This window comes from Teleopsis dalmanni, chromosome 2, assembly GCF_002237135.1.
Source record: "Teleopsis dalmanni isolate 2A chromosome 2, ASM223713v2, whole genome shotgun sequence".
Classification (NCBI taxonomy): Eukaryota; Metazoa; Arthropoda; class Insecta; order Diptera; family Diopsidae; genus Teleopsis; species Teleopsis dalmanni.
In genome coordinates, this window is record NC_051847.1 from 125215470 (window position 1) to 125240044 (window position 24575).

General features: G+C 30.5%; 6 protein-coding genes across 6 annotated transcripts; 2 read left to right on the forward strand and 4 right to left on the reverse strand.

Annotated features, from left to right (window-relative positions):
• Window positions 1-336: 336 nt before the first annotated feature.
• LOC119683789 (acetylcholine receptor subunit beta-like 2) lies at window positions 337-10325 on the reverse strand (the record flags this gene model as incomplete). Its single annotated transcript, XM_038097653.1, is given in 8 exon segments — window positions 337-489; window positions 626-801; window positions 7071-7198; window positions 7322-7454; window positions 8718-8903; window positions 9032-9160; window positions 9243-9436; window positions 10176-10325. Coding segments are annotated over 8 exon segments (1157 nt in total), but the record flags the coding sequence as incomplete, so codon positions are not given.
• A 1841-nt stretch (window positions 10326-12166) lies between these two features.
• Window positions 12167-17015, forward strand: LOC119683782 (zinc finger protein DZIP1L-like). The gene is made up of 5 exons (XM_038097644.1): window positions 12167-12317; window positions 12387-13817; window positions 14440-14659; window positions 14947-15103; window positions 15163-17015. Exons 1-5 carry the CDS (start codon window positions 12218-12220, stop codon window positions 15586-15588), a joined length of 2334 nt encoding a protein of 777 aa, XP_037953572.1. The 5' UTR covers window positions 12167-12217; the 3' UTR covers window positions 15589-17015.
• Window positions 17016-17095: 80 nt separating this feature from the next.
• On the reverse strand, window positions 17096-18214 carry LOC119683790 (DNA replication complex GINS protein SLD5-like). Its single transcript, XM_038097654.1, has 3 exons — window positions 18041-18214; window positions 17526-17979; window positions 17096-17458 (listed from the first exon to the last, which is right to left on the reverse strand). The coding sequence occupies exons 1-3, from the start codon at window positions 18113-18115 to the stop codon at window positions 17337-17339; spliced, it is 651 nt and encodes a 216-aa protein (XP_037953582.1). The 5' UTR covers window positions 18116-18214; the 3' UTR covers window positions 17096-17336.
• Window positions 18215-18244: 30 nt separating this feature from the next.
• On the forward strand, window positions 18245-19144 carry LOC119683797. Its single transcript, XM_038097661.1, has 3 exons — window positions 18245-18444; window positions 18504-18642; window positions 18701-19144. Exons 1-3 carry the CDS (start codon window positions 18325-18327, stop codon window positions 19024-19026), a joined length of 585 nt encoding a protein of 194 aa, XP_037953589.1. The 5' UTR covers window positions 18245-18324; the 3' UTR covers window positions 19027-19144.
• Window positions 19145-19810: 666 nt separating this feature from the next.
• Window positions 19811-20856, reverse strand: LOC119683802. Its single transcript, XM_038097666.1, has 2 exons — window positions 20625-20856; window positions 19811-20562 (listed from the first exon to the last, which is right to left on the reverse strand). The coding sequence occupies exons 1-2, from the start codon at window positions 20666-20668 to the stop codon at window positions 20295-20297; spliced, it is 312 nt and encodes a 103-aa protein (XP_037953594.1). The 5' UTR covers window positions 20669-20856; the 3' UTR covers window positions 19811-20294.
• On the reverse strand, window positions 19829-20347 carry LOC119683799 (phosphatidylinositol N-acetylglucosaminyltransferase subunit P). The gene has a single exon (XM_038097663.1). It carries the CDS (start codon window positions 20327-20329, stop codon window positions 19847-19849), a length of 483 nt encoding a protein of 160 aa, XP_037953591.1. The 5' UTR covers window positions 20330-20347; the 3' UTR covers window positions 19829-19846.
• Window positions 20857-24575: the final 3719 nt, after the last annotated feature.

Consider the following 24575-nt stretch of genomic DNA (forward strand, 5'->3'; position numbering starts at 1 on the left):
AGAACTCAAGGAACCCGTTCTTAGAAACTGAGTGGAAATGACATACAAATAGTTATTTACAAAATAATGAAATGTTTATGTTTTATAAATATTGTAATGAGCTTAATCAGAGTTCAAAAAAAACAAAAACTCTGAATATGAGATATACACCATATAAAAAATTGTTTAAAATAATATGTAGGAGTAATCTTTGTTTTGAAATAAAGAAAAAAATTATTGTAGAATCTACAGAAAGAATTAGAAATAGATTATTATTTTTTCAGCAATAAATTTGGATATATATTCAATTTAAAAAACACGTCATATAAAAATACGCTTTTAATAAAATTCTCTTACCTTACATCAATTTCATTAGTATACCCATTACTAGGCGTGGAATCATCATAATCCGGTAAAGTGTATTGTGTACGACGCATCATCAAAACTTTTGGCATAAAGTGTAAAAATAGTTTGCGAAACAGTGGTGACATTTTATGTGTCGATGGTGATCTAGAAACAGTATTTAATTATCTTCATAAAATTTTGTTTAATCAATCAAATTTCAATGCACCAATACTCCATGGTACCCATAAGAGCGTTATTTTATATGAGAATATTTTAATTGCGGGCGTAGCAGCTAACTTACCTAAAATGTATATTCAATACACACACAGTCGTCCAAACGGACAATGAGACCAGTATCATAGTAAATAGTAGATATTTCCCTAGAAGCGGTACGGCCAAAGATGTTGGCGGAATAATTTCAGCCAACAGCAAGAAGAACACAGTCAATGACACAAGTATGGAAATACATAACGTAACCTGTCAACGAAACGTAAGCGTGTAGGTTTGGCATAACGTTCAGATACGTTGTCAGCACGTATTGACCACCGGCATAGTGTAATTCGTCCACCAAACAAATAATAAACAATAGCCAAGTTAACAAACAAGCAAAAAACACGTCTTAACCAATTACAACAAATAACAACAATCGGCAAAACATTTGTACTCGCCTTATCTGTGTACAGATAAAGCATACAAAGTTTTTATTAACATTTTTTTCGTAAAAAAAATATTAATTTTAAATTTTGTTTAATATATTTTAATTTTTTAATTTCAAAATAACAATAACAAAAAAACTACACGTAATTTGTTTGATGGGATTTGTTCATATGCATGATGAGTGCACCCAATTAAGCAAAATCATATGGGAAAAAGTGTGTTGTGGTTTATTTAAAACTATGGATGAACTATGGACGAACTATGGACGATACTTTTATGTTATATACAAACTGTTTTCGACATGCAGACGTAAAAAAACATTTAGCAGTCGGACAGATCTCTGTTGGGATGAAGGGATTATTTAGTCAAAAAAACGTGCTAGGAATTGGAATATTCCTTTATAGACTTTTTTGGGAAAGACAACGATAGAGCTGCACATCTGTATTATCATTGTCTAACAAATGTGAAATATAAGTTATTAATCCATAGCAACTTATATTCTACAAAATCTTAACAACTATAGAACTTTCCTTGAAAACAATTTCATGCTTCGCAACAGATTCCAACCAAATTTAAAACCCCCGAGTTTTATATGTCTATACAATAGACCACCAGCCATTAAAATACTCTTAGCTCCAGCATGAGAATTTAACCTAGCCAATATGAAATATATTTAATCAGAATTTTATTGATTTTCTTATTCAGATGGCGCTAATTGTAGTGTTTTTATTTTGAAATTTTCGAAGAGAAATCTAGAAACATTTTTATTATAAATTATTTTATTTATAAACTTATAACATTTTTAGTTGTTATTCGGCGGAACTTGAACATTATAGTGCATATAGCTTTTTCAACTATTCAGTCGTAACCTTTATCATTATAGACCCATTCATTTAGAGTTTCCTTTAAATTATTTAAATCTTTATTAAGTTGGCGTCTCTTCCGCAAATGATATTTGGAATATTTTCAAATTATGACAGTCAAACAATTGTTAAACGAAAAAGTTATATAGATCAAAATATATTTAAATAGATGGATTTACATAAGAACGTCTTTACGTAAAGTGATCTTTAACCTGGTAATAGTTAATAAGGAGTATATATTATTTTTTGTAATATATTTTGATTAGAAAGAATATACAGCTCAACACTACGGATATTTTTTATGAATATTTTGTACTAAAAAGTACTGATTGATCGATATATTATTGATCGATGTATTATATAGTTTAATATAATACAGTGTTAAGAATTTTTAGTATACATTTGAAAAAACATATTAAATTGTAAATCAATTTGATTAAAAATAAAAACAATCATTTACAATTTTACATGTATAAATTTATTAAATTCAATCTGCTTAATTAATGTAAGAAAGAAAATACAGATGCCAATATTTTCTCTGCATTATATTTACAACTTTGATAAGAATCATTTGACGAACCAATAAGCAATCCACATATCTGTCAAAAAAGATATGTATCTGGAATGATATCGTACAAGATAATTAAACATACTTTAGATTTAGTTCTTCTTCATAATTTGCGCAGTAGGCTTTAAAAGGAGCCCTTATTAGGTCACAATGTATACTATATATTTTTAACAACCAAGTTCAATAAGACTGTAGGAATAAGTAAAAATCCACAAAAAAATGAACCGTATATTATATATCTTCCATAGTAAATTCATCAACGTATAGGTCTGAGGTTTTCTCACTCATACATATGTTATGTCTGAAGTGTACAATATTTGAATATCTGATCAAAAGATCAAAAGATCTTTCAGATCGCAGTACATGCGTAGCCTATCCATTTTAATGATCATAATATTTAAATATCATTATATTTTAAAAGCTGCAAAATATTTAAATACTATTATTTTTTTCTTGTTTAATTTTAAAGAAATATATATAAGAGAACTATATATATGAGAAATATATAGGGCCACTATAAATAATCAAAATGGAAGCCAACATCTGCTTTTGAATACTATTTAAGCAAAGTGCAACTAGAAATTTATTTATTATTAGTGCGTAATATAATTAAGCAATTTAAGAATATATAATAATTGTTATCGTTAGAATACTTTTGACAATTATTAGGCTTCTTCTAAGTTTAAAAACATCTTTTATTTACATCTGCAATTCGAGGCGCAGCAGTCAATATATACGAATAGTAACCAGCACTGTATATTTAGGGCTTTTTGTCATTACCTTTCATTTGACAGTATTTATGAAGCTATGTAAAAGAATTTTTATAAAGAACTTATACAAATAGAACAAATAGAAGGTATTGATGTTTCAATTCACGAGATAGATACATGTGCAACCATAGTTTGAATTATTTATTTTACATAGGATTAGGTTTAGATATTCATTAAAGCTAGTAAATGCCATATGGTCAGTATTTTTTAATAGTCGGATATAAACTGCGAAATTGAAAGGATACTGCCTTTACGACTGATCAATTTCCATGATTTTTTTCCCAACATGTCAGAGTTAAAATTATATCCTGTAAGTTCCTTTTTGCTGTCTATTTAAGCAAGCTTTGTCAAAAACACTTTAGATCATGCATATTAATAGTTTTCTATTCTGTAGAAATAGGTTTCTTTAATTTTTATTTCAGAAAATATATATAAGCAAGTGGTTCGTATATATTAATTTTCTTAATACCTTCGAAACAATTAAAGAAACATAAAATCGAAACCTCTGAATTGAGGTTTTATCGAAATGTAGTAAAACTTTGATTCTCTGCCATGTTAGATAAATTGATTCATGATTATTCATGTTAATCTTGGAAAAATAATAGTGATGGTTTTCCGTTGTCTACCTCCGCTGTGCACATACCGTTTATATGGATACCACTGCTCTATTTGCTAATTCATGTATTACCATACCAGTTCTTTCAACCTCTGCCTCTATACCTGATACTGAGAAACCAGCTGCCATTCCCCAGCACCATATGTAACCTTTTATCGATACTACCTTCGGAAAGCTTACAGTGGGGGTTTGTTACGAAGTTTACCATCTCCTAGTAAATTGAAGGTAGACGTAGCCCTGGGAGACGAAAGATATCATAGCTGAAGAATTAACGTCAATGGTTTAATAAAAGTACAAGATCACTTTTTCGAGAAGCTGTAGATAAAATCAAAATAGCAATCATGTTAGCCAACGTTCGAAGGCACCTAGAAGATGAAGTAAAACTTTCATGAAGGGTACACGGAATCAAATTCTCCCTGCTGAAGGAACAATATTGAATGTAAAAATCAAATTTAAAAACATCATTTTCTATGTATATATGACTTACTACGTCTCCATAGCAAGATGATAAGAAACCTTGAAATAACTGATTATTAAAGCCAAAATAAACTGAAGCAGAAGTCGAGACAGGTTGAGAACTGTCAAGATCAAAAGACTTAGAGAAGAAAAGACGTTATTGGTGCAGGTAAGGTGAAAAGTCCATATTTTGACCGTCTTCGTCAGTAATTATAAAAACTGAATAAATTAATACTAAGCAGGATAAAAGCATAAAGCTATTACAAAACGAGTTTCTAACAGAAGCACAACTACTGGTACTGGTAAAAATACTCAACATATGAAATTATTACATAGTTTTAACATTTTTATTAACACTTTTTCCTTTATTTTCTTTTGTATAGAAAATTTGAGCAACATTATTAACATTCAAAATAAAGCATCAAAACAGTAAACATTTAATATAAATTGGCATTCAAAAAAGCTTTTTGGCGTTTGATCAATCATAAAACGAAAATAAAAATTTGCAACTTTTTACACTAGAAACCCAAATTTGTTGCTAATTTGACATACGGCAATGTAGCTCAAATTTTTATTTAATAAAATTTTAATTATTTTTTTTTTAAATATATTTAATAATATTAACTAATATTCTGGTTTTGCTTAATTCGATGCGACTTAAAACAAGACAACTACAACAACATATGAGTTTTATTGAACTTCCGATGAAAAATTACGTTATGACATTTCTCACTACTTCCTTATAGCACAGAATAAATTTCATCATTTTTATTCGTAATATTTGCAATGATATATTTTATAAATATATTTTATAGATAAAATATATTTTGTGCTATACTATGAGCTAAAATGAAAGAAATTAAAATCTAAAAAATACAAAATTTATATGAGTTATGTATGAATATATATATTAGTAGGTACACTTATTATATATTAATATTCTGACCGCTTAATGATACTAATCAACATTATCCTTCCAGACTAAATATGAACAAAATTTAATTAAAAATATAAAAAAATTTCATTTAATATAAATAATAAATAATATTAAAAAGTGGTGCTTATTTTATATAATATATTATAATATTATTATAATTATTATACTATAATATTATAATATGTATATACATTATGCTGTAATATAATAATATATATATTATACTAATATTAATATTAGTATTAATATTATAAATCTTAAAATTTGAAATATTTATATTTTGTAAGCATTTTAGACTTACAAAAGGTTTTATAAAAGAATTCACAACGCCCAGTCGGGAGCCGCTGTGATACTCACTCACTAACAATTATATACCAAACAGTATTAGATGATACCTATTGAATTTTAGTCGCCTTTTACGACAGACAAGTTTTACCTAGAGAAATTTTAACCCCTATCCCAAAAGGAGAGGAGGTAGAAGGTACAATGGTTATCTTCATCAGATTTCTGATCCACATATACATAAAAAATTAGTATTAGAATTTGAAGTGGAGTATATAAATAGTAAAAAATTTACGCTTCCAATTGAATGCCGAAATATTTTTCATTGTAGGCTAGCATATTTTTCCAGACCTAGATTAAAACCAGACAGTTACTAAGTGTATGAGAAGTATCATTGTCTTCTATGTCAAAACGTCATTCTGTCATCATACACAAACCATTATTATTAAAATGGTGTCGTAGGTCACAATTTCCTATCAAATAATCTGTAGTGAAAAGTTTTATTGTAACGATAGAGATAAGCCAGGTGTTCTTACCTTGGAAATTTTCTGGAGTGTCAAGTCGGAGTAATAAATGGATACTTTAGGATATGCCCTTTTAATATATATAAAACATTTGTAAGGCAATCTAGCTTCTAATAAGATATATGTTAACACCTTTCAGGCAATAGTGACGCCTTCAGAGTTTTTGAAACTTAAGTACTTTTATATTTAAAATTTAATTTAATTTATAATGTAAACAAAGCAATATCCTTGACGAATTATATTTGGAATTTTGGAATGAGTTAATATTATTGTAAAACTTGTCTTAATTATTTTAGCTATGTGAAACTCAGTTAAAACTGTTGACTTCATAGCTATCTATTTTTTTGTGGGATGTCTTTTCACACTTCGATAACGAACATCCTTTATTGTTGTGATCTAGCTGTTCCTAACAATGGGTCATCAAATTACTTCAAATTAGTTGAAAAGATATCTGTGTTTTGCTAAAAATGCCAGATCCAAACAAAATTTCGATCGAAATCTCAACTAAAAGTATTTTGTATTTATATTTACTTTTAAAACCACAAAATGGATAACCCTATGGTATTCGTATTTGTTTTTAAGAGTATTTTACTCAAAAAGCAATTACATTCAAACTTCTCTATAATGAACGTCCCTATAACGAATTCTCTCTATAACGAAGATTTGTTGAAGACTGCGATTTTCATATATTTGAACCTATAGCGAATTTCTCTCTAACGAATTCGTTATAGAGAGGTTTGACTGTATTTAAAAAACTGCTTATATAAAATAGCACTCCACAAATAATAGAATTTTAGGAAAACTTAATTAAATTATAAAACAAAATTTTTAAAAACTAAAATAAGAAGAATAAAGCCTTGTTAAATTTCAATAGCGAAATTAAAAAAAAAATTCTATAAGGAAAATTGAAGGATTGAAATTAATTTCTAGTTTATAGCAAGAAGATAGTCAAAATAACATAACAGAACACAATAAAGTACAAAGAACGAACATTAGAGCAGCGACATGCAATAAATTCAGACAGGAAACAGTAATGCCACACTCTTATTCCAGCACATACGGAACGAACTTACCTTCTCGCCGGAATCGCTAGGCAAATAAAACACCAACACTGTAAGGAACGTTAGAGCAACACACGGTACTATTAAGTTGACAGTGTAAAAAAGTGTTTTACGACGCATTGTTAGCTTGAAAGTTATATCTAAAATAAGTAAATGGATTTTTTTAAGATTTAGTAACTTTTCGTAGTTAACAATTAACGTAGAATTAATTTGGTGATTCTTTCTTCCTTTAAACCCTTTTCAATTTTTATACCCTTTAATACCTGAAAATGGTTCCAATGTATCGGGGTAATATTCTTCATTTTTAGTAGCAGGAACTTCAAGGATATCCCATTCGACTGATAAATAAAATTCGCTTAAATCAATTCCAATTTGCACTAGATTACTGCCAGGAACCTGAAATTTTTACAATATTAAAAAAGTATGAATATTTTATAGTATAAATTTATTAAAGTATAAAATTTAGATTAAAATAAAAAATACAAATTCAATAAGCAAGCAAAATCAAAAACTTTCATTCCCAGCTATTTTTTATTTGTCTACTCTCTGATCAATTTTTTAATTCTTCTATTCAATCAAAGTCATAGTACATTAAGCGCCTCACATGTACCACACCCATGCTTTCTGCTTTAGATAAACCTACACCTCTAGGTGTCTAGACCTTTTGACCACATCTCCACCCCTAAATTACTATAATGAAGTTTCCGCATTCCAGTGGAAATATTCTCCATTCATTCTTAAGAGGTGATATTAGTGGGTTAAAGTCTGACACTGTAGCTTTTGATGCTTTCCACCCACTGCAAAAATAAAATACATTAAGCGTCCAATCCTAAACTAGGCTATATATAATCATCATAAGTGAAGTGGAATATCAGCTCTGTTGATCCACTTAAAAATAAGATATTTGGCAGATCAAAAAATAGTTAATTCTAAAGCTATATTCGTGACTATATCTCGCTGACTATTTTACAAAACATGTTGATCCTTTGATAGTTTGATTTTCTAATCATGAGGATAAAGTAGGAAACAAACATACTAATGAGCCATTAATAGCACCTCCATCATTAGGGATTGATTTGCGATTGTTTTAGATTTTATAACACGCCAACAAGAATTGCTCAAATTCTACCACAACACTCAGGTCAGCATAAAAACAAAATGAAAGTTTATAAAAAAAATATTATTTCTAACGGGACACCGCACAATTGGATAGGATGGAGCTGGATAACCGGTGTGTATAATCTCTTTCATTGGCTTAAAAGGCAGTTCTGCCTAAACACCTGTAATGATACTTTTCTAAACCCAAACAAATAGACGCGCTATTGTTCAGATTACTTTACAACCTTGTCAGTGCACAAATCAGTTTAACATTAACTCCTTAAAATTATTTAGGAGTGATATAAAAAATAATTCCATCGTTATAAACAAAAAGCACCACCTCGATGACTCGACCTCGACGTACTAGAACTACGATATACAGTGCCTATGTCTTTCATTCTTGAAATTTTAGATTATGTCGACTTAAACCTTCCGACACTTTTGTTAATAAGAAAAAAATATCGTATCTCTAAAAATAATACAGTACTTTTAAGTCTTTGTGTATTAATTAATTGAACGACATATCTATACACGTCAACAGTTACTTGCAAACTAACTCACCTGATCCAAATGCTTCAAATCCACCTGTGCGCCATTATAAGTCCATGAACCAAATTTCATGAAGCATATCTGTTCATCATATGGGAAATACTCGACATTCATTTCGCAAGATGATTTGTAAATTGCGGGTGGTTCCCAAAATACTTCACCGGTATATTTTAGTGTAGCCTTTGTCATCAACGTGACCTGGAAAATATTTGTTTCATCAATAAATTTATAAGAAAATATACATAGCATAGTATTTATCTAAAATTACTTAAATTTTTATATAATTAATTAAATAAATATAAATACATACATATAATTGTCTATACCTCATAGTTACCATCCCAGTTATTGTACAAAACAATATCAGGCACCCATATGTGTTCAGATGGTACATAAAGTTGTTCAACTCCACCATATTCTTCAGGGTTCCAACGTAATTTGTAATCAAACCAACGCTTAAAAGGAAAAAAGTATCATTCAATATATTTTAATATATGGTAAATATAAATATAGCTTGGAGTTCAAAATTTAATTTACCTGCTTTACCCAGAGATTCGTTGTCATGACTTGATTCTTTAAGTTCACCTCAATCAATTGGGACAGTTTCAAACCTAACCAAACAGTTAAGGTTTCTGTGTTATTCACCACTGGACGTATCAGGCGATTATAATTGCTAAGCAAGTCATCGTAGAGGCGTTTTGTATCTGGATTAGCTTCAAAACTTATAGGCGCTGTAAAGAAATTATTTGAATTAAAGGATAAAACTATATTTTATCTAAATATGCTAATTGTATTATTTTATTGAAACGATTAAAGTGTGCTGGCAAACAGCTCTGTATGTTTCAATTAATCTCTAATTGAATGTATAAGGAAATATACATACTATATATGAACGCAGTGGTTCAAGAGCAAGTAATCTAAGTTCCAGAGCTACTAATAAATAAAAACTAAATGTTGCTCAATACAACCATTCTGTGCTACAACAACAAGTTGTGTATAGAGGGAGGTGGGGACACCATTATAATGCACAACTTCTGTTGAAGGATTTTATATAATATTACTTACAAAAAATTTGCATATATGTTATATATAGTATATACTGTGTTTAAAGATTTAATAATAATGAATTTAATAAGTATCTATATTATAAATTAGTAGTGTTCTACTAACCGCCCCTTTGGGACACTATCTATTAACATCTCTACATTCCACTCATCCAATCTTTAGAAACACTTGTGGATTGTTTACATTCTTTGTAAACATAAACAAATACTCTGTTGATATTTCTCTTCCAGGACAATAAAATTTAGAGAATAGCTCAGCACACAGCGCAGGCGTTATTTTAAATGTCAAACTTATAAAAAAAAATTCCTGGGTGGATTCTTTGTCAAAATTTTTTGGGATACATAAGATTGAAAAACTATAGAATTTTACAAAAACTAATTTTTTGAAATAATCAGCCTTGCTTACGTGTTGAATTAACGGCCACCACAAAAATTAAAATATAAAAAAAACGTGTGAACCACATTTTGTTCAAAATTTAGCACAAAATAATTTATAAAATTTTTTTTATTTCACAAAAATAAATCACATAATCGCAGTTATTTTATCAAGCACGTCCTTCCTGCTGAGAAGTCAAACTACATCTGTTATGTGATGTAGCCTGCAGCTTCTCACAGGGATGCTGTCACTTATCAGTTGACAGTTTGATTGGAATAGAATTTCCTATAACTGTCAAATACTGTTGATTATTTTAAAGCAACTGTTAATTTAAATAAACCCCTATGCTCTATTAGGCGTGAGAAACCAAATCGAAAAAATTGAATGAAGCAACGACATTTATTACAACGACTTGGAAGGATTAATTTTACTAAGCGAAGCATTTCAGTTCGGCATTAATATCGTAATATCGTGAACCTATACAGCTTTTCAGAAGGCTTAAATAACGGCTGTCTTAAAAGCATTTCAAATTAATTTTATTCTGCATACAATTTTTTCCCTAACGCCTTTATATTTCTACACCAAACGGCGAAAAAAGCTCAATAAAAAAACTAAGAACATAATTTTAAGAATTTTAAGACGTTTACAAATAAATGCATTCCTCATTATCATACAAAGTCTTCTCTTGCTTTAATTAATTATTATTGTGATTTAAATCCAATTTAAAGCTCGATAACCTCCTAAAAATCACACCAAACGGAAAATATATAAGTGCAACAACCACGACAACAAGGCATGAAAGAAAGAGGAGTGTAAGCGAATAACAGGATTGACAGGAATAAAGATGGTACCAAAAATGATAATATGGATGGATTTAAGTAACTTCGATGGAAAGAACCTTTCCGCCCTAATAAAGCGCAATCGTAAATGCGCAGATTAAAATTTATTATACAAAGAAACAGTTGAAAAAATGGATGTGGTTACATAGTAAAGGACTATAAAACTCGCATTTAGAAATATAGACATTTAGCTATATTAAATAATTGTTAAATAATTGATTATATTCTTGCCTTAATTAATACAGAGTATTTTTTTGCTATACTGGACAATTATACAATTTTGTGTATTATGGAATAATATTTTCAACTTAATACATATATTATTTTGTTGCTTAGCTTTTAAGTCAATTAATTATATGGATTCATAGTAATTAAACCACTTCACTACTCTCAGCTTGCATCTAATACCTATAACTGGAGCTTCAACATCTATGCGTTTTACTCGCTAAGAGAATTTTACTTTATTTTCATTGCACATATGTCTTTTCTTCGCTTTGGATATTGTTGTGGTTACTGAGGTAACAGAGATTGAGTCCAGTTATGTTTCAGTAATGCATAAGCACTATTTTGTGCCACACATCCAAAATAGATTTAAAGCCGACTTGTTTGAATGTTACAAAATGTTATTTATTTCAGGTTTACTATTGGATTATTTACAGGGCTCATTGATTTGTTGACTTGCATACTAGAATACCTTAGGTTGATAGGTTTGTACATTTGCACAATAAATGTTGCAATTATTTTCTCTGCTTTCCTGTACCGTTTGGGTTAAAAAATATGCTCAACTTTTAACTTTGATACTTATCAGCCAGTGACCTATCAAAACTTTCAAAAGTTTACCGTTTCGTTCTTAGATCCTTGTTTCCATCAATCTGATACTTCAACAATTAACAGAAGAAATCTATACATTTATGTTTTTAACGATTAACTTTAAGTTCCATTTTAATACAACTATGATCAGTATTACTGTAATCATTAATATATTATTAGTATACATAGCATAATTATTATTCAATTTAATTTTTAAGAAAAAATCATGTTAAAATATTTTTAGTGTGATGCTCAAACTGTAAACAGTTTAAAATCTTTTCCATAGTGACTTTAAAATATTGCATTTTTGACTTCAACGGTTGCGCTGGCAACCAATATATAATAACAAATACATTTTGGTTTAAAATGAAATTATATCAATTCTATAAGTTTATAGTAAAATTTTAATATGCAAAAACTATAATGTCCATCAAATTTTTTTACAATTTTCCGCAAATTGCACGCGAAGCAGGATTTAAATTACATCTCTACAATGATGGCTTCATGGATTGGCGTCACTTAGGTAAAGTTTTAATAAAAAAACATTTTAATAATTGAAATTAATTTTATTGTGTTGAAAAAAAACTTAAAGGCACCATCGAAATAGAACGAGTACTGCGGGAACAAAATTTGGAACAAATAGATGGATTGCTAAATCATCTTTCCGAAGCACCTTTAGGCTCAATATTGAATTCACACATTCTGGATAATGGAATTGCAAAATATTTTATATTCTTACAATTCGCCATTCAATATTTATTATTTTGTCGTAATTTTTTGGATGAAACCGTAGTGGATCTACGTGAAGCCCATGCGAAATCTCAAATTGAACTAGCAAAATTAAAAACTTCACACGCCGATGCAAATAATGAATTACTCCAATTGCAGAAGAAAATAACACAAATGGAAGCAATACACGAAGTTATTTATCCATGTCACCTGTGCACCAAGAATTTTATCAGTAATGAGGCACTTAATTTGCATATCAGTCGTAAGCATTGTAACACTGGGAAGATTTTCATAGATAAGAAGAAACCAATGCCTACCACGAAAGACATCGATAATGATATGCAATTAATTAATGCAATTAAATTTGAATTAGAGATAAAACAACTGAAAGAACGTTTGAACGTAGCAGAGAAAGAAATTAGAGAACGCAAGAAGGAAAACGTTAAAACCAGTGGTGAGGAGCTCATTAAAGAAAATGTTCATGTTCCGATATCGCCAGCTAAAGAAGAACAAGAATCTAAAGTCACAGTCACTCAAAGTATTGGCATTCAAAGTAATTTAATTGAAGTGAAAGAAGCAGATGATACATCTGTTATAAGCGACACCGAAGTAAGAGAGCAAATAGAACAACTACGAGATCTACAATTAAAAATACAAGATATTGAGACTTGGCGTGAGGAACATAATTCTAACAATGAAGATTGCATAGCTGAGATCAATGAAAAACTAGCAGATATAGTACAAACAATAGGGAAATCAATTACCAATTTAGATTCTATTGAAGAAAAATCAAATTCTAGACAAGAACAAAACTCACCGACCGTAGAAGACTTAGAACGGTTACTAAGTCAAAAAATGGAAGAAATTAGTATGGTAAGTGTTCAAAAAATAGAAGAGGTCGTACAAAATCTCCAATTAAGCTATAGGGAGAAATTATACGAATTGGAAAACGAAGTTAAGCGTTTAAATTTTGAAAGTCAATCGATACAACATGAGGAGTCATCAAATAATACTAATCATGAACACGATGGAAGGAGTACGAAAATGAATAACATTGAAGTGGAAAGTAGTCATAAATCAATAGATAATTCCGAAAATACTTGTAAAAATAACGAGCCGCATATATATGTAAAAACAAAAACAGATTTTAAGGAAAAGAATATGAATTCTATATATAAACAAGCCTTAAACAAAGAAGATATTGAAAGCTTAGATTCATTAAGTGTCAAAAGTAATGAAACTTTTATTAAAACTATAGTAAAAAAGGATCAAGAAGAAAATTTGGAAACTAGAGGTGAGTAAACAATTTACAAAATAAAATTTATATTATTATTCATTTCTAGCAATCTGGTAAAATATTTAATCGGAATTAATCGTTTTCTTAACCAATTAATTTGCCTGATACAAAAGTTAACATTCTTATGAGAGTCCAGCGGTAATTTATGCCAGTTGCATGCAGTTGAATCTATCATCTAAAATAATACTGGAGTATAGAGAGACAAGAATTTTCTTTTAGTAATGGAGCTGAAACTCTAATCAGAAGCTCACAAACCTGTTTATTTGAAATGTGGCACCAGTATATTGTATTTTTTAAATATGTCTCATTTTTAGAAGACACATAACTGTAGTATGTAGTATACTATTCTACTTGTAGTTGATCTCTATTATACTTCAGTTTATGTTTACATAAATATACAGTAATTCTAATACTTCAAATCTTTTGAACCTCAATCCTTACTTATTACCCACTACCTAAACCTCATTCCCTACTTATTACCCACCTTACAGAAGGTTTACATTTACTGTATAACAACTCAATAAGTTCATTTTCATTAAAGTTCTATTGAAATATGTATTCTAAATTTAATAAATAAATTAATTTCTTTTTAAAAACATAAACATTAAATTTATTTTAGATAACCTAAACACCGCTGAAGATATACAAACAGACGTTTCTACTGACGATTCCGAAAGTCTTACTTCAAATAGCGAAAGCGAGGCAAGTAAAAGTGAGGATAAGATAAGTAAAAATGAGCAGAGAGGCACTAAAACTGCAAACGATAAGAACCTTTCACCAAGAAGTTCGAATATTCAGAAAGGAGCTAACGCCAACATTAAGAAGGAAAACAGCAAAAGGTAAGTAACTTTCGGTTCCGCTTATAAACCACATTTATGCTTTTATAGGAAATTCTATACCAGGTTTAAAATAACAAAGAATTGTTGTTGGTTCCGATAAATGGAACCATTTGTATAAAATTTTTTGGACAAATAAAACCATCTTAATGGATATGGATTGATCAAAATTATTTTGATCTTCAAGTTCAATGTTACATTTTATAGATTTGAAAAATAAAAAATAAAGAACCAATTGTGAATATATATATGCATACTTATATATAATATATAATTAAAAAATTTTACAGAAAGTCTTTTAAAGCCCAACAATATACAAGAGATGATGCCAAACAGTTAATAAACAAAAAACTATCGACTTTTGGATTTAGTTTAAAAACCAAAAATCTACCAAGAAGCACTTTGAAGAATATTGCAGAAAATCTAGCGGAAGAGAGGAGTAAACAGGTAAATCGTGAGCTATTTGGAAATGTATAATATAATAACTTACTTGCGTCACTAAACAGAATCGTACTTTTAATGTTACACGTAACAAAATCAAGAAGTTTGTCGATAAAATTTGCTCTAACAAATTACCGCAAAACGCTGAACATGTTTTAGAAAACAAAAAACCCTTACGACCAGCGGATGTGATGCACAAACTCCAACAGCAGGAAACGACAACAACTATATCTTCGGACGAAAGTTTTGCAGAACATGAAGCGATAACATCAACACCTACAAGTGAGAAACTAAATATCAATAGTGATTTTAAACAACGCTTGGAGAAAATTTTAGCATCCCCGATACGACAACCAAGCAGCTCGATTGTACAGAGTAAGCCTGTGCAAGCAAGTAATGCTCCTGTGCCTGTACCAAGGAAACGTGTTATGTTTAATACGCTGAAAAGTGATACAGAATCTCTTAGTAATGAACGCAAATTTGTACAGTGAAGTTAAGTTAAAAATTATAAATGCAATTATATACAGTGATGAAAAAAATAATAGAAAAGGCTTAAATTACTGTCTTTATCTTGTATATGCTCTGTTAAAATATTTATTTTCTAAAGTCTTCAAATTTATAAAACAGTAGTCCAAGTAATTAATATGTAATTATAATTAAACAAAAAAAAACAAATTTCCCGCAATTCATAATAAAAGAAATGGTAGTGTCGTTTTTCTCTCTCCCTTGTCATACCATTCGATTTGCACCTTATACGACAGATATTCCATTTTTGGAAATTCGGTTTTTAAAAATTCTCGCATTATGTTCTATTGGAATTAAGCTCGGCAACTACGAAAGACATACTAATATCGCAATATTTTTCTCCATGTACCTGGACCTTGCTATTCAAGATGTATGTTTTGGATCGTTATCCTGCATAAACTTCCACTTTAAAAGCCTTTCTTCCTCTGCATATAAAAGCATTATGTTATTAAATATATGAAATATATTTATATAAATATATGAATGTTGTCTGTTCTGCACATCTTATCTTTTATCCAGTATATTGGACCAATACCTGATGAGAGCATCTTATAACATTATGTTACCGCTACCGTGTAATGCTGTTATAATTGTGTACTTTGAATCGCGTCCATAATTTTTAAACGTCTTACATGTGGTTTCCCATCAGATCTACATAAATTAACTTTAGTTTCGTCAAACTAAAGCACATAATTTCAATTATTTCGCAAGAAATGTGTTCTTGCAAAAATTATTCTACAGGATATGTTTGTTTTGCTGAGAAAAGGTATGTTTCTTGCGGAATGAGTTTTTAAGTCCATTACTTTTAGTCTATTTTGCATTATTCTACTTGTTACTTTTGCATTTAACTATTTTTTTTTTGGATCTTTTCATAAAACAAATGGATTTTTTCTAGCTTGCCGAATCAACAATTGGTCACACCTTTCAAAGGTACCCCGATTTCGAATTCAGTTTTCTTGTTTTTTTTTTAATTATTTGCAGAGTACACATTTTTTTTCAGCATTTCATTAATTTTGTAATTTCTTTCATAGATTCACCTTTCTTTCTTAAATTTAAGATATCTCGTTTCATTTCTGTATAATGACTCTTACGACCCATTCTGATGAAGATCACAAGAGTATTAGTTACTACTATTGCTGTTTACAAACTTTTAAATACCACCGGCGTCAAATAAATTAACTTTGCCAGAATTGTTTTTATAATAAAATATGTACCTATTTCTATTTTTTTTTTCCAACCCAAAACTGCCGAAATAGGTGTAACAGCAAAAGTAAATTAAAGTATCTCATCAAAATAACATATTCAGTGGACTACATGCATATAACATTTCAAAAAAATAAAATATACTCCTTGAAGTAGTACAAACCTTCTCGTTTCTATTATTTTTCCACCACTGTATGTATGTATATTCAACTAAATTATATAAGTTAAAATTTATACACAATATAAATTATAAAAATATATGTATATGACTTAATTTGTACTTTATAGATGTGACGATAATTAGTTTTTATAGTTATTGGCAACTTTTTCTGGAATTAATTACACATTAAGCACACATTTTGGTCCTTAACATGATTTGCATCCTATTCCTTCTTGAAACTTCGTTCTTTTCACTGCATAGTACTGCACTCGTCGATACGAACAAAGTGTTTGCTCGATAAAAACTAAAGTTTATATGAAAAATTTGCGAATACGTTAAGGATGGTCACATTTAAATAAGTTCTGCTTGATTTTTTTGTACTAAATCGGCTATTAACTGATATGGAATAATATGCTGGGAACCCGCTGCGAAATCAACTTCTTCATCATCTACGCCAACTACCACAGATGGTACTAAAATAAAAAGGAACGTATGAAAAAAAACTATTTTAAATTTTTTTATACGCAAATACTAACTTACCAGATACTTTAGCTTTAACAAAAACATGGCTCATTACATTTGGCCGCACTATACGCTGTTCGGCATCGGAACGTTGCATATTTGGCATATATTGCAGCGCCACTTGATTAAAATAATTTTCGGTGTTATCATGCAATTCTTGTGCGAATTTAGTTTCTTCGGGTGATAACCGCTTGTTATCAGTGTCATAATTAGCTTCTTCATTTAGTATATGACGAGTATAGGTTTCTATTTTTTGTAAGCGGCAACGCAAATAGCTGGCCATAACGTATCTAATTCGTTCCAATTCCATACGATGCGTTATATACCGAAAATCATTTTTATCTAAGTCTTTCATATTTTCTTCCATATGCACCACTTGACCCATCATTAATTCCAACATATCACTTTGGTGTGGCAAAATTTCAGGTGCATTTAGTTCATTGCGCCAAGATGTTTCTAAAAATTCAAGCACCTTTTGTTAAAGGAGCGTAAAATATATTTAAGTTTTTTTTTGTAACTAACCAAAACCTTACCTTTTGTGCTGTAATCAATTCTTCTTCATCCTCTTCAACACCTAATTGTATATCTTCCAAATCTTGCTCAGACATTTTGTTGATCAAAGTAAAAAATTGTCAACAATCTTTCAAAGCCAAAAACAACAAAATGCGCGCCTGATGTAATTATTTGCACTTTCCTACAGTTTTATACAAGCTTAAAACAACCCTGAACAGAAACACCAACAAAAACAACAGTGTTGTTGTCGCGATTCACGTGCGAGGCACTTTTGACATTTGTTTTGAATCCAAGCAGAGCAAAGATGTCACAGGTTGACGAATTCCAACGAAATTTTCGTTTAATTGTTGAAAAGATTTTTAATAGTTGGCAAAATTTACGTTTAGCGGTAGAACATGGCATGGGCGGACGTAATGGTCAACAGGTAATAGTCGTAATTCATGTACCTGTTAAGACGTACTTTATATAAATAAATAATTATAGGTAGCAATACAAATAATGGACTACACTTACCAATATTGCGTTGGTAATGAAAATATTACACAAGGTGAGCTCCAAGCTGTTATAGAGGAATTGATGGATCAAGAATTCAATACGCTGTGTGATGACAATTCTATACAAGGTACATTTTGTAAACCAATTAAGTGGGATTTTAATACAATCATTCATTATCTCCCTAGAAATCTCGCGTAATTTATTACGCTATAAACAGATGTGTCTACAGAACCAATACCAAAGTGTCGAAAATGAGTTGAAAAAATTGCCAAATTGTAAAGAATGGTTACGAAATGATGTCAAAATTGCATACACTCCCATAGCGGGTGAAGACTCTTCCACTGATGAAGATGATGGCAGCTCCGATGAGGGAGAAATGGATATCGATGACTCTGACGACAATGAAGCAGCCACATCTAGCCGGGTGACACGGTCTCAAACTCGCAAACAGCAAGACGATTTTGTGGAACCAGAACTTGGCTGGACAACTGTACGCAGTAAACGTAAATAAAGCAAAAATACCTAAATAAAAACATCTGATAGATATTGTATTAAAAAGTCGGGAAACACTAATACCATAATACTATAACTTTTATATCATTACAGCAACTGATAAAACTAATAATTAAATAAAAATAATTTATATAAAAGAAAGATATTTTTAAATATATGTTATATTTATAGACACTATAAATGATATGCCGTGATGCAAGTGTTAAATAAGCCATGTTGTGACAGATTTTTATAAATATTCTACTTATTTCTACTCTCTAAAGAGAATAGTTCCAATAGTTACCAAAACTTCGGTACTGCATGAACCGTTGAAAAACAATTGTTTTGCGCTAATTACACTCGGTGCTATAATGTAACTGTTATTACGGATGGTTAGTCTCCAAATGTAGACTTAAAAACAAATAAGAAGAGCAATCTTCTGAGTTTCGAGCTTATAATTATTCTGATTATTAGATTAAAATATGCATAACAAAGAAACCGACCAAATAATAAAGAAACCATTGATTACGTGATCCGTTACAGCACAACGAAAAATTGAAACGCCAGCTGAACTAATGAGTGGCTGTGTTTAAAAAGAGTAGAACCACTTACATGATTAAAAAGAAGCATTGAAGAAGACATGTACAGCGGGGGCGGGTGTAAGTGCAAAGATTAACCATTGACGTATAGAGCGCAAATTTAAAGACAGCTTTAGCTCACGCCAAGCTGTAAATACTATGATTAGGATAATAACTGTACTATAATTAACGTATATAAAATCAATTTTATAGTAAATTTTTTTTAATTAAGTATAACACTTTTATTAATGAAATAAACATTTAACCAAAAATATTTCTGTTAACATCACTTAAGTCCAAAAATCTTAGCGTTGCTATTTGAGTTAGTACTGCTGGTTGATGTGTTTCTTTGCATACTGCACAAGGATTCTTTTCATCTTTTGTTTTTTTAATACTTTTAACTGTTTTGTTAGCCGCATGTATATCTTTCCAGGAATTTCTGCAATTTTCAGGTAACAATGATACATCCACAACAGAAGCCAGCTCGTCAACGTTTGCCGTCATCGACAAATTAATTGCAGGATATATGAAAAAAGCAAAGAAGAATAAGCCCATCAGTACTAACATCGGCAAACATATACTGAAGTATTTATTAGGCATAAAGTCTATACCGCAGCTTTTTAATAAATTGTTAGGCAATAAGGCCCATAGAAAATATAAAATAAAAAGTGTGAAAAAGAACAAATATATAGCGAATCCATATACTGCTCTATGTGGGCTTGGAGCTGGTGTGTGCGATGGCATTTTTTCTGCCGAATGCTTTTATTGTATCTGTACACAATACAAGTAACTCAAAAAATGAAGCAATTGCTGAGCGCAGATTTTTTACTTCATCGGATACAAAGTGAACTTCTAAATCAAGACCTTGTAAAGTAAACTCTTTCTGTACAAAATTTCGACGCGGCTCTACATCAACTTTTAGAACACGGTACGCGATTTCAGCATTTCTCTCCGTGTCAAATGACACTTTAATGGTGCTATAAGTATTTTAAATTAATTAATAAGCGTTACAAAATTGCAAAATAAAATTAAAACTTACGCTTCAGTTGGTCTATCAGACGTATTAATAATATGTAGCGACATATCCTTACAACATTGATATTTATATTGTCAATACAAATATCCAAAACATATTTTGACAGCGCAATACAATTTGTAAATAAAAGTAATGCAACTGGGAGTAAATTTAAAAAAGTAGTAAAAAGTAGTAATCAGGGTTTCTTCATTAATTACGAGCAATTGTACATTATACTATGTTCAGACACACCTTAATTTCGCAAAATCTTTATTTCAAAAAATTTCTTAATTTCGTTTCAGCAAAACTAAATTGTTTTTTCCATATAAAACTTAATTTTAAGGTTAGAAAGATATTAAGGAAAATGCCCTTAATTTCGTTGAAACGAAGGCTGAAATTAAGGGAAATTTTAAAAGCAACTATGCGTAAGATAAATTTTAAGTAAAAATTAAAGTTGATATAACAAAAAAATGAAATTTTTTTAAAATAAATGTCAGTGAGAGTTGACTTTAATAAAACCGGGAAAATATTTTGAAAGGAGTACAAATTTTTAAATTTGCATATAGAGAAAAATTTTTAATTTAAAAATTTTTTGTTTTTAATTTAAAAAAAAAATAACAATTTCTAAAAATAACAATTTATATACCTGAAATCCATCCTTTATAGTTAAGGACATTTGGCTGTCTGAACATAAGTTAACAACGCAATCGTTGAAGCACTTTAAATTTACCAGTATCAACAAATAAATTATTTTTTAATAAATATTATCTTACTCATTTTTCATTTATTTATTGTAATTTATTCATTGTAAAATGTTTACAATAAAATAATATGTAATTAATTTCCAGACACTACGTCAGCATATGAAGTACGTGCCGTACTTAAAAATCAGTAAATTCAAAATCAGTGTTTTAAAGCGCTGTATAGTGAGCGAATATCTAAATCGGTTTTGAACAAAGTCTTCATAGAATACAAAAAAATTAACTAAATAACAATTGTAAGCCGGACAATTTTTAACTCATAGTATTAGGTCTGTTCGCAAATAGTTTTATTGAACCAATAAAATGAAAGTAAAATCATATTCACTTAGCATAATAATCATGAAATGATTGTAATCTTGTTTTTTCAAATTCTCATTGTAGCAAAATCTATATAAAATCACAATTCGAATTATCCACAATATCGCTACACAATTCTATTATTTCAAATTATAAAATCAATTTTAATTTGATTTTGTATAAATATTAATTAAATTGTAAGATTTGTTGCCGGGATCTTGTATAGAATTGTATTTCAATTTATTTTATATTGAGTTGTAAGACCCTAAAAATCTGAATTACAATCATAATTAGAACTATTTTAATTCGGAGCTACACGAGCTACTCGTAGTAAAATTCATGTAAAACATAAGTAAAGTACAAACTGAAGCGTAACACAAATAAAGCGCCAAATTATGCTCTTGTGGCAGCACCAAAAAATATAAATAAAAGAACTGTCAACAAGGCACAAAGGAGACAACAATAGCCGCAGTTCCCGCCAGTAGTAGTTTGGAAAAAGACAAAGCAGCACGTGAATAAAACGAAAAAAAACAAATTTTAACTTTAAGAATATTTTATAATAACTAAGTATAAGAAATAAATAAACTTATCCATTACCAATACGGAGTGTTAAATTCGAAATAAAACCCCAACATAAAAAACCACTACATTGGTGACCAAGCCGACGCCGAATATAAAAAATGGCTACTCAAGAGCAAAAGGTAACCGAAGACACTAACCCAATCAACGAAAACGCAACAATCACTGCAATAAAGCTGCCGATGCCAACATTAATAAAAAACAACATTGACCTTTGGTTTATTCAGTTGGACTACTGGTTCCAAGTCAACAACATAAAGGGCGATACTCAAAAGTTTGGCACAGTTATCGCAGCATTGGATGGATCGCTGTTAGAACAAATTTATAACACAATACAGAATCCACCAGCAGCTCAGAAGTACGAAGCTATCAAGCAAGCAATAATAAAAAACTTTGCGGATAGTGAACAAAAACGCATACAAAAATTAGTTAGTGGTTTACAGCTTGGGGATAAAAAGCCATCCCATCTTTTAAGCGAATTGCAACGTATTAGTGGAAGCAAACAAGACGAACAATTACTGAAAGGGTTATGGTTACAACGTCTTCCTGTAGAAGTACAGACATGTCTAGCCACAATTCAAGTGGAACTACCTAAGATGGCGGAATTGGCAGACAACATAACCGAAACAATCCGTATAAACTCAACAATGCAAGGAACTTACGTCAATGCAGCTAACGTCCCTGCAGCAGCTCATATTCAACGTGATGCACAAATCGAACAACTTCAACGAGAAGTGACCAGACTGACGAAAATGGTCTCGAAATTATCAACCGAACACCGCTCAAGAACAAATCAACGTTCACGTTCAACATCCAGAAACCGGCAATGTCATGATGATAGTGAAGAAAAGACCAGTACAAATTGTTGGTATCATAGAACATATGGGTCAAATGCAAAAAATTGCAAGCAGCCATGCACATATGGCACAAAAAACTAAAACCGACTTCGTCTACGGCGGCAGAGGAAGTTGTAAACGAAACATCTACAAGACTGTTCGTCTATGACAATAAGACAAAAAAATCATTCCTAATAGACACGGGTGCAGATGTTTCACTTATTGCCGCCAAACAAAAAAATTCAAATACAAACAATAAGAACGAAAGAATACTCTACGCAGCAAATGGTTCTATGATCAAAACATTTGGAGAAATAGAGATAACTCTAGCTCTTGGCTTACGAAGAAATTTCACATGGCCATTTATTATCGCAGATGTAAACACTTCAATCATCGGTGCAGATTTTTTAAATCATTTCGGATTAATAGTAGACATAAAAATGAAACGATTGATCGACACATCAACAAAGATTTTTTCAGCCGCAAGTGAACGTAAGGTAAATGCGCAAAAAATATCAACTGTGAACACATCTTGCAAAATTGCAGATCTACTAAAAGAATACATCGACATCACTAAACCAACACCGACAAATCGCCAGGTGACCAAAGTCACTCACCACATATTAACAAAAGGTCCACCAATATGTGAGAGACCACGTAGGTTACCTCCAGACAAGCTAGCAGCAGCAAAAGAAGAATTCCAAAACTTAGTCACAGCCGGAATATGCCGTCCATCAAGCAGCAATTGGGCTAGCCCCTTACATATGGTAAAAAAACCAGACGGTAGTTGGAGACCTTGCGGAGATTACCGTCGCTTAAATGCAATCACCATCCCAGATCGTTACCCAGTTCCTCACATACATGATTTTGCACACATGTTATATAACCAAAAAGTTTTTTCAACCATCGACCTGATTAAGGCATATCACCAGATACCAGTTGAACCGGGGGATATTCCAAAAACGGCGATCATAACTCCATTTGGATTATTTGAATTTACTAACATGACATTCGGACTTTGCAATGCAGGTCAAACATTTCAACGCTTCATTCACGAAGAATTACGAGATCTCGAATTCGCCTTTGCCTATATTGACGACGTCATTATTGCATCAGCAAACGAGGAAGAGCACAGGCAACACTTGCAACAAGTATTCGAACGATTCAGAAAACATGGTTTAATAATAAACGTATCAAAATGCGTTTTTGCTCAAAACACAGTAAAATTTCTTGGTTATCTCATCAGTGAAAAGGGCATTCAACCTCTACCAGATCGAGTGAAGAGCATCAGCGAGTACCCGCTTCCAACAAAAACAAAAGAATTAAGAAGATTTCTAGCATTACTTAACTTTTATCGCAGGTTCGTACCAAACGCTGTAGATTCTCAAACTGCACTTCAACAAATGATAAAAGGAAACAAGAAGAACGACAACACACCGTTATGCTGGACCGAAGTGAACAAAACAATCTTCCAAAAATGTAAAGATGAACTAACAAACTCG

What these genes read in the sequence shown, in the direction of transcription:
- LOC119683797 (XM_038097661.1), top strand. Translation starts at nt 18,325, where the DNA reads ATGTCACAGGTTGACGAATTCCAACGAAATTTTCGTTTAATTGTTGAA. An exon ending in GCGGACGTAATGGTCAACAG is followed by an intron (nt 18,445 to 18,503) that starts GTAATAGTCGTA and finishes AAATAATTATAG; the next exon opens with GTAGCAATACAAATAATGGA. An exon ending in TGATGACAATTCTATACAAG is followed by an intron (nt 18,643 to 18,700) that starts GTACATTTTGTA and finishes TTATCTCCCTAG; the next exon opens with AAATCTCGCGTAATTTATTA.
- LOC119683802 (XM_038097666.1), bottom strand. Translation starts at nt 20,668, where the DNA reads ATGTCGCTACATATTATTAATACGTCTGATAGACCAACTGAAGC. An exon ending in TCTGATAGACCAACTGAAGC is followed by an intron (nt 20,563 to 20,624) that starts GTAAGTTTTAAT and finishes AAATACTTATAG; the next exon opens with CACCATTAAAGTGTCATTTG.
- LOC119683790 (XM_038097654.1), bottom strand. Translation starts at nt 18,115, where the DNA reads ATGTCTGAGCAAGATTTGGAAGATATACAATTAGGTGTTGAAGAGGAT. An exon ending in AATTGATTACAGCACAAAAG is followed by an intron (nt 17,980 to 18,040) that starts GTAAGGTTTTGG and finishes CTTTAACAAAAG; the next exon opens with GTGCTTGAATTTTTAGAAAC. An exon ending in TGTTAAAGCTAAAGTATCTG is followed by an intron (nt 17,459 to 17,525) that starts GTAAGTTAGTAT and finishes TTTTTATTTTAG; the next exon opens with TACCATCTGTGGTAGTTGGC.
- LOC119683799 (XM_038097663.1), bottom strand. Translation starts at nt 20,329, where the DNA reads ATGCCATCGCACACACCAGCTCCAAGCCCACATAGAGCAGTATATGGA.
- LOC119683782 (XM_038097644.1), top strand. Translation starts at nt 12,218, where the DNA reads ATGTCCATCAAATTTTTTTACAATTTTCCGCAAATTGCACGCGAAGCA. An exon ending in AAGAAGGAAAACAGCAAAAG is followed by an intron (nt 14,660 to 14,946) that starts GTAAGTAACTTT and finishes AAAATTTTACAG; the next exon opens with AAAGTCTTTTAAAGCCCAAC. An exon ending in CGGAAGAGAGGAGTAAACAG is followed by an intron (nt 15,104 to 15,162) that starts GTAAATCGTGAG and finishes GTCACTAAACAG; the next exon opens with AATCGTACTTTTAATGTTAC.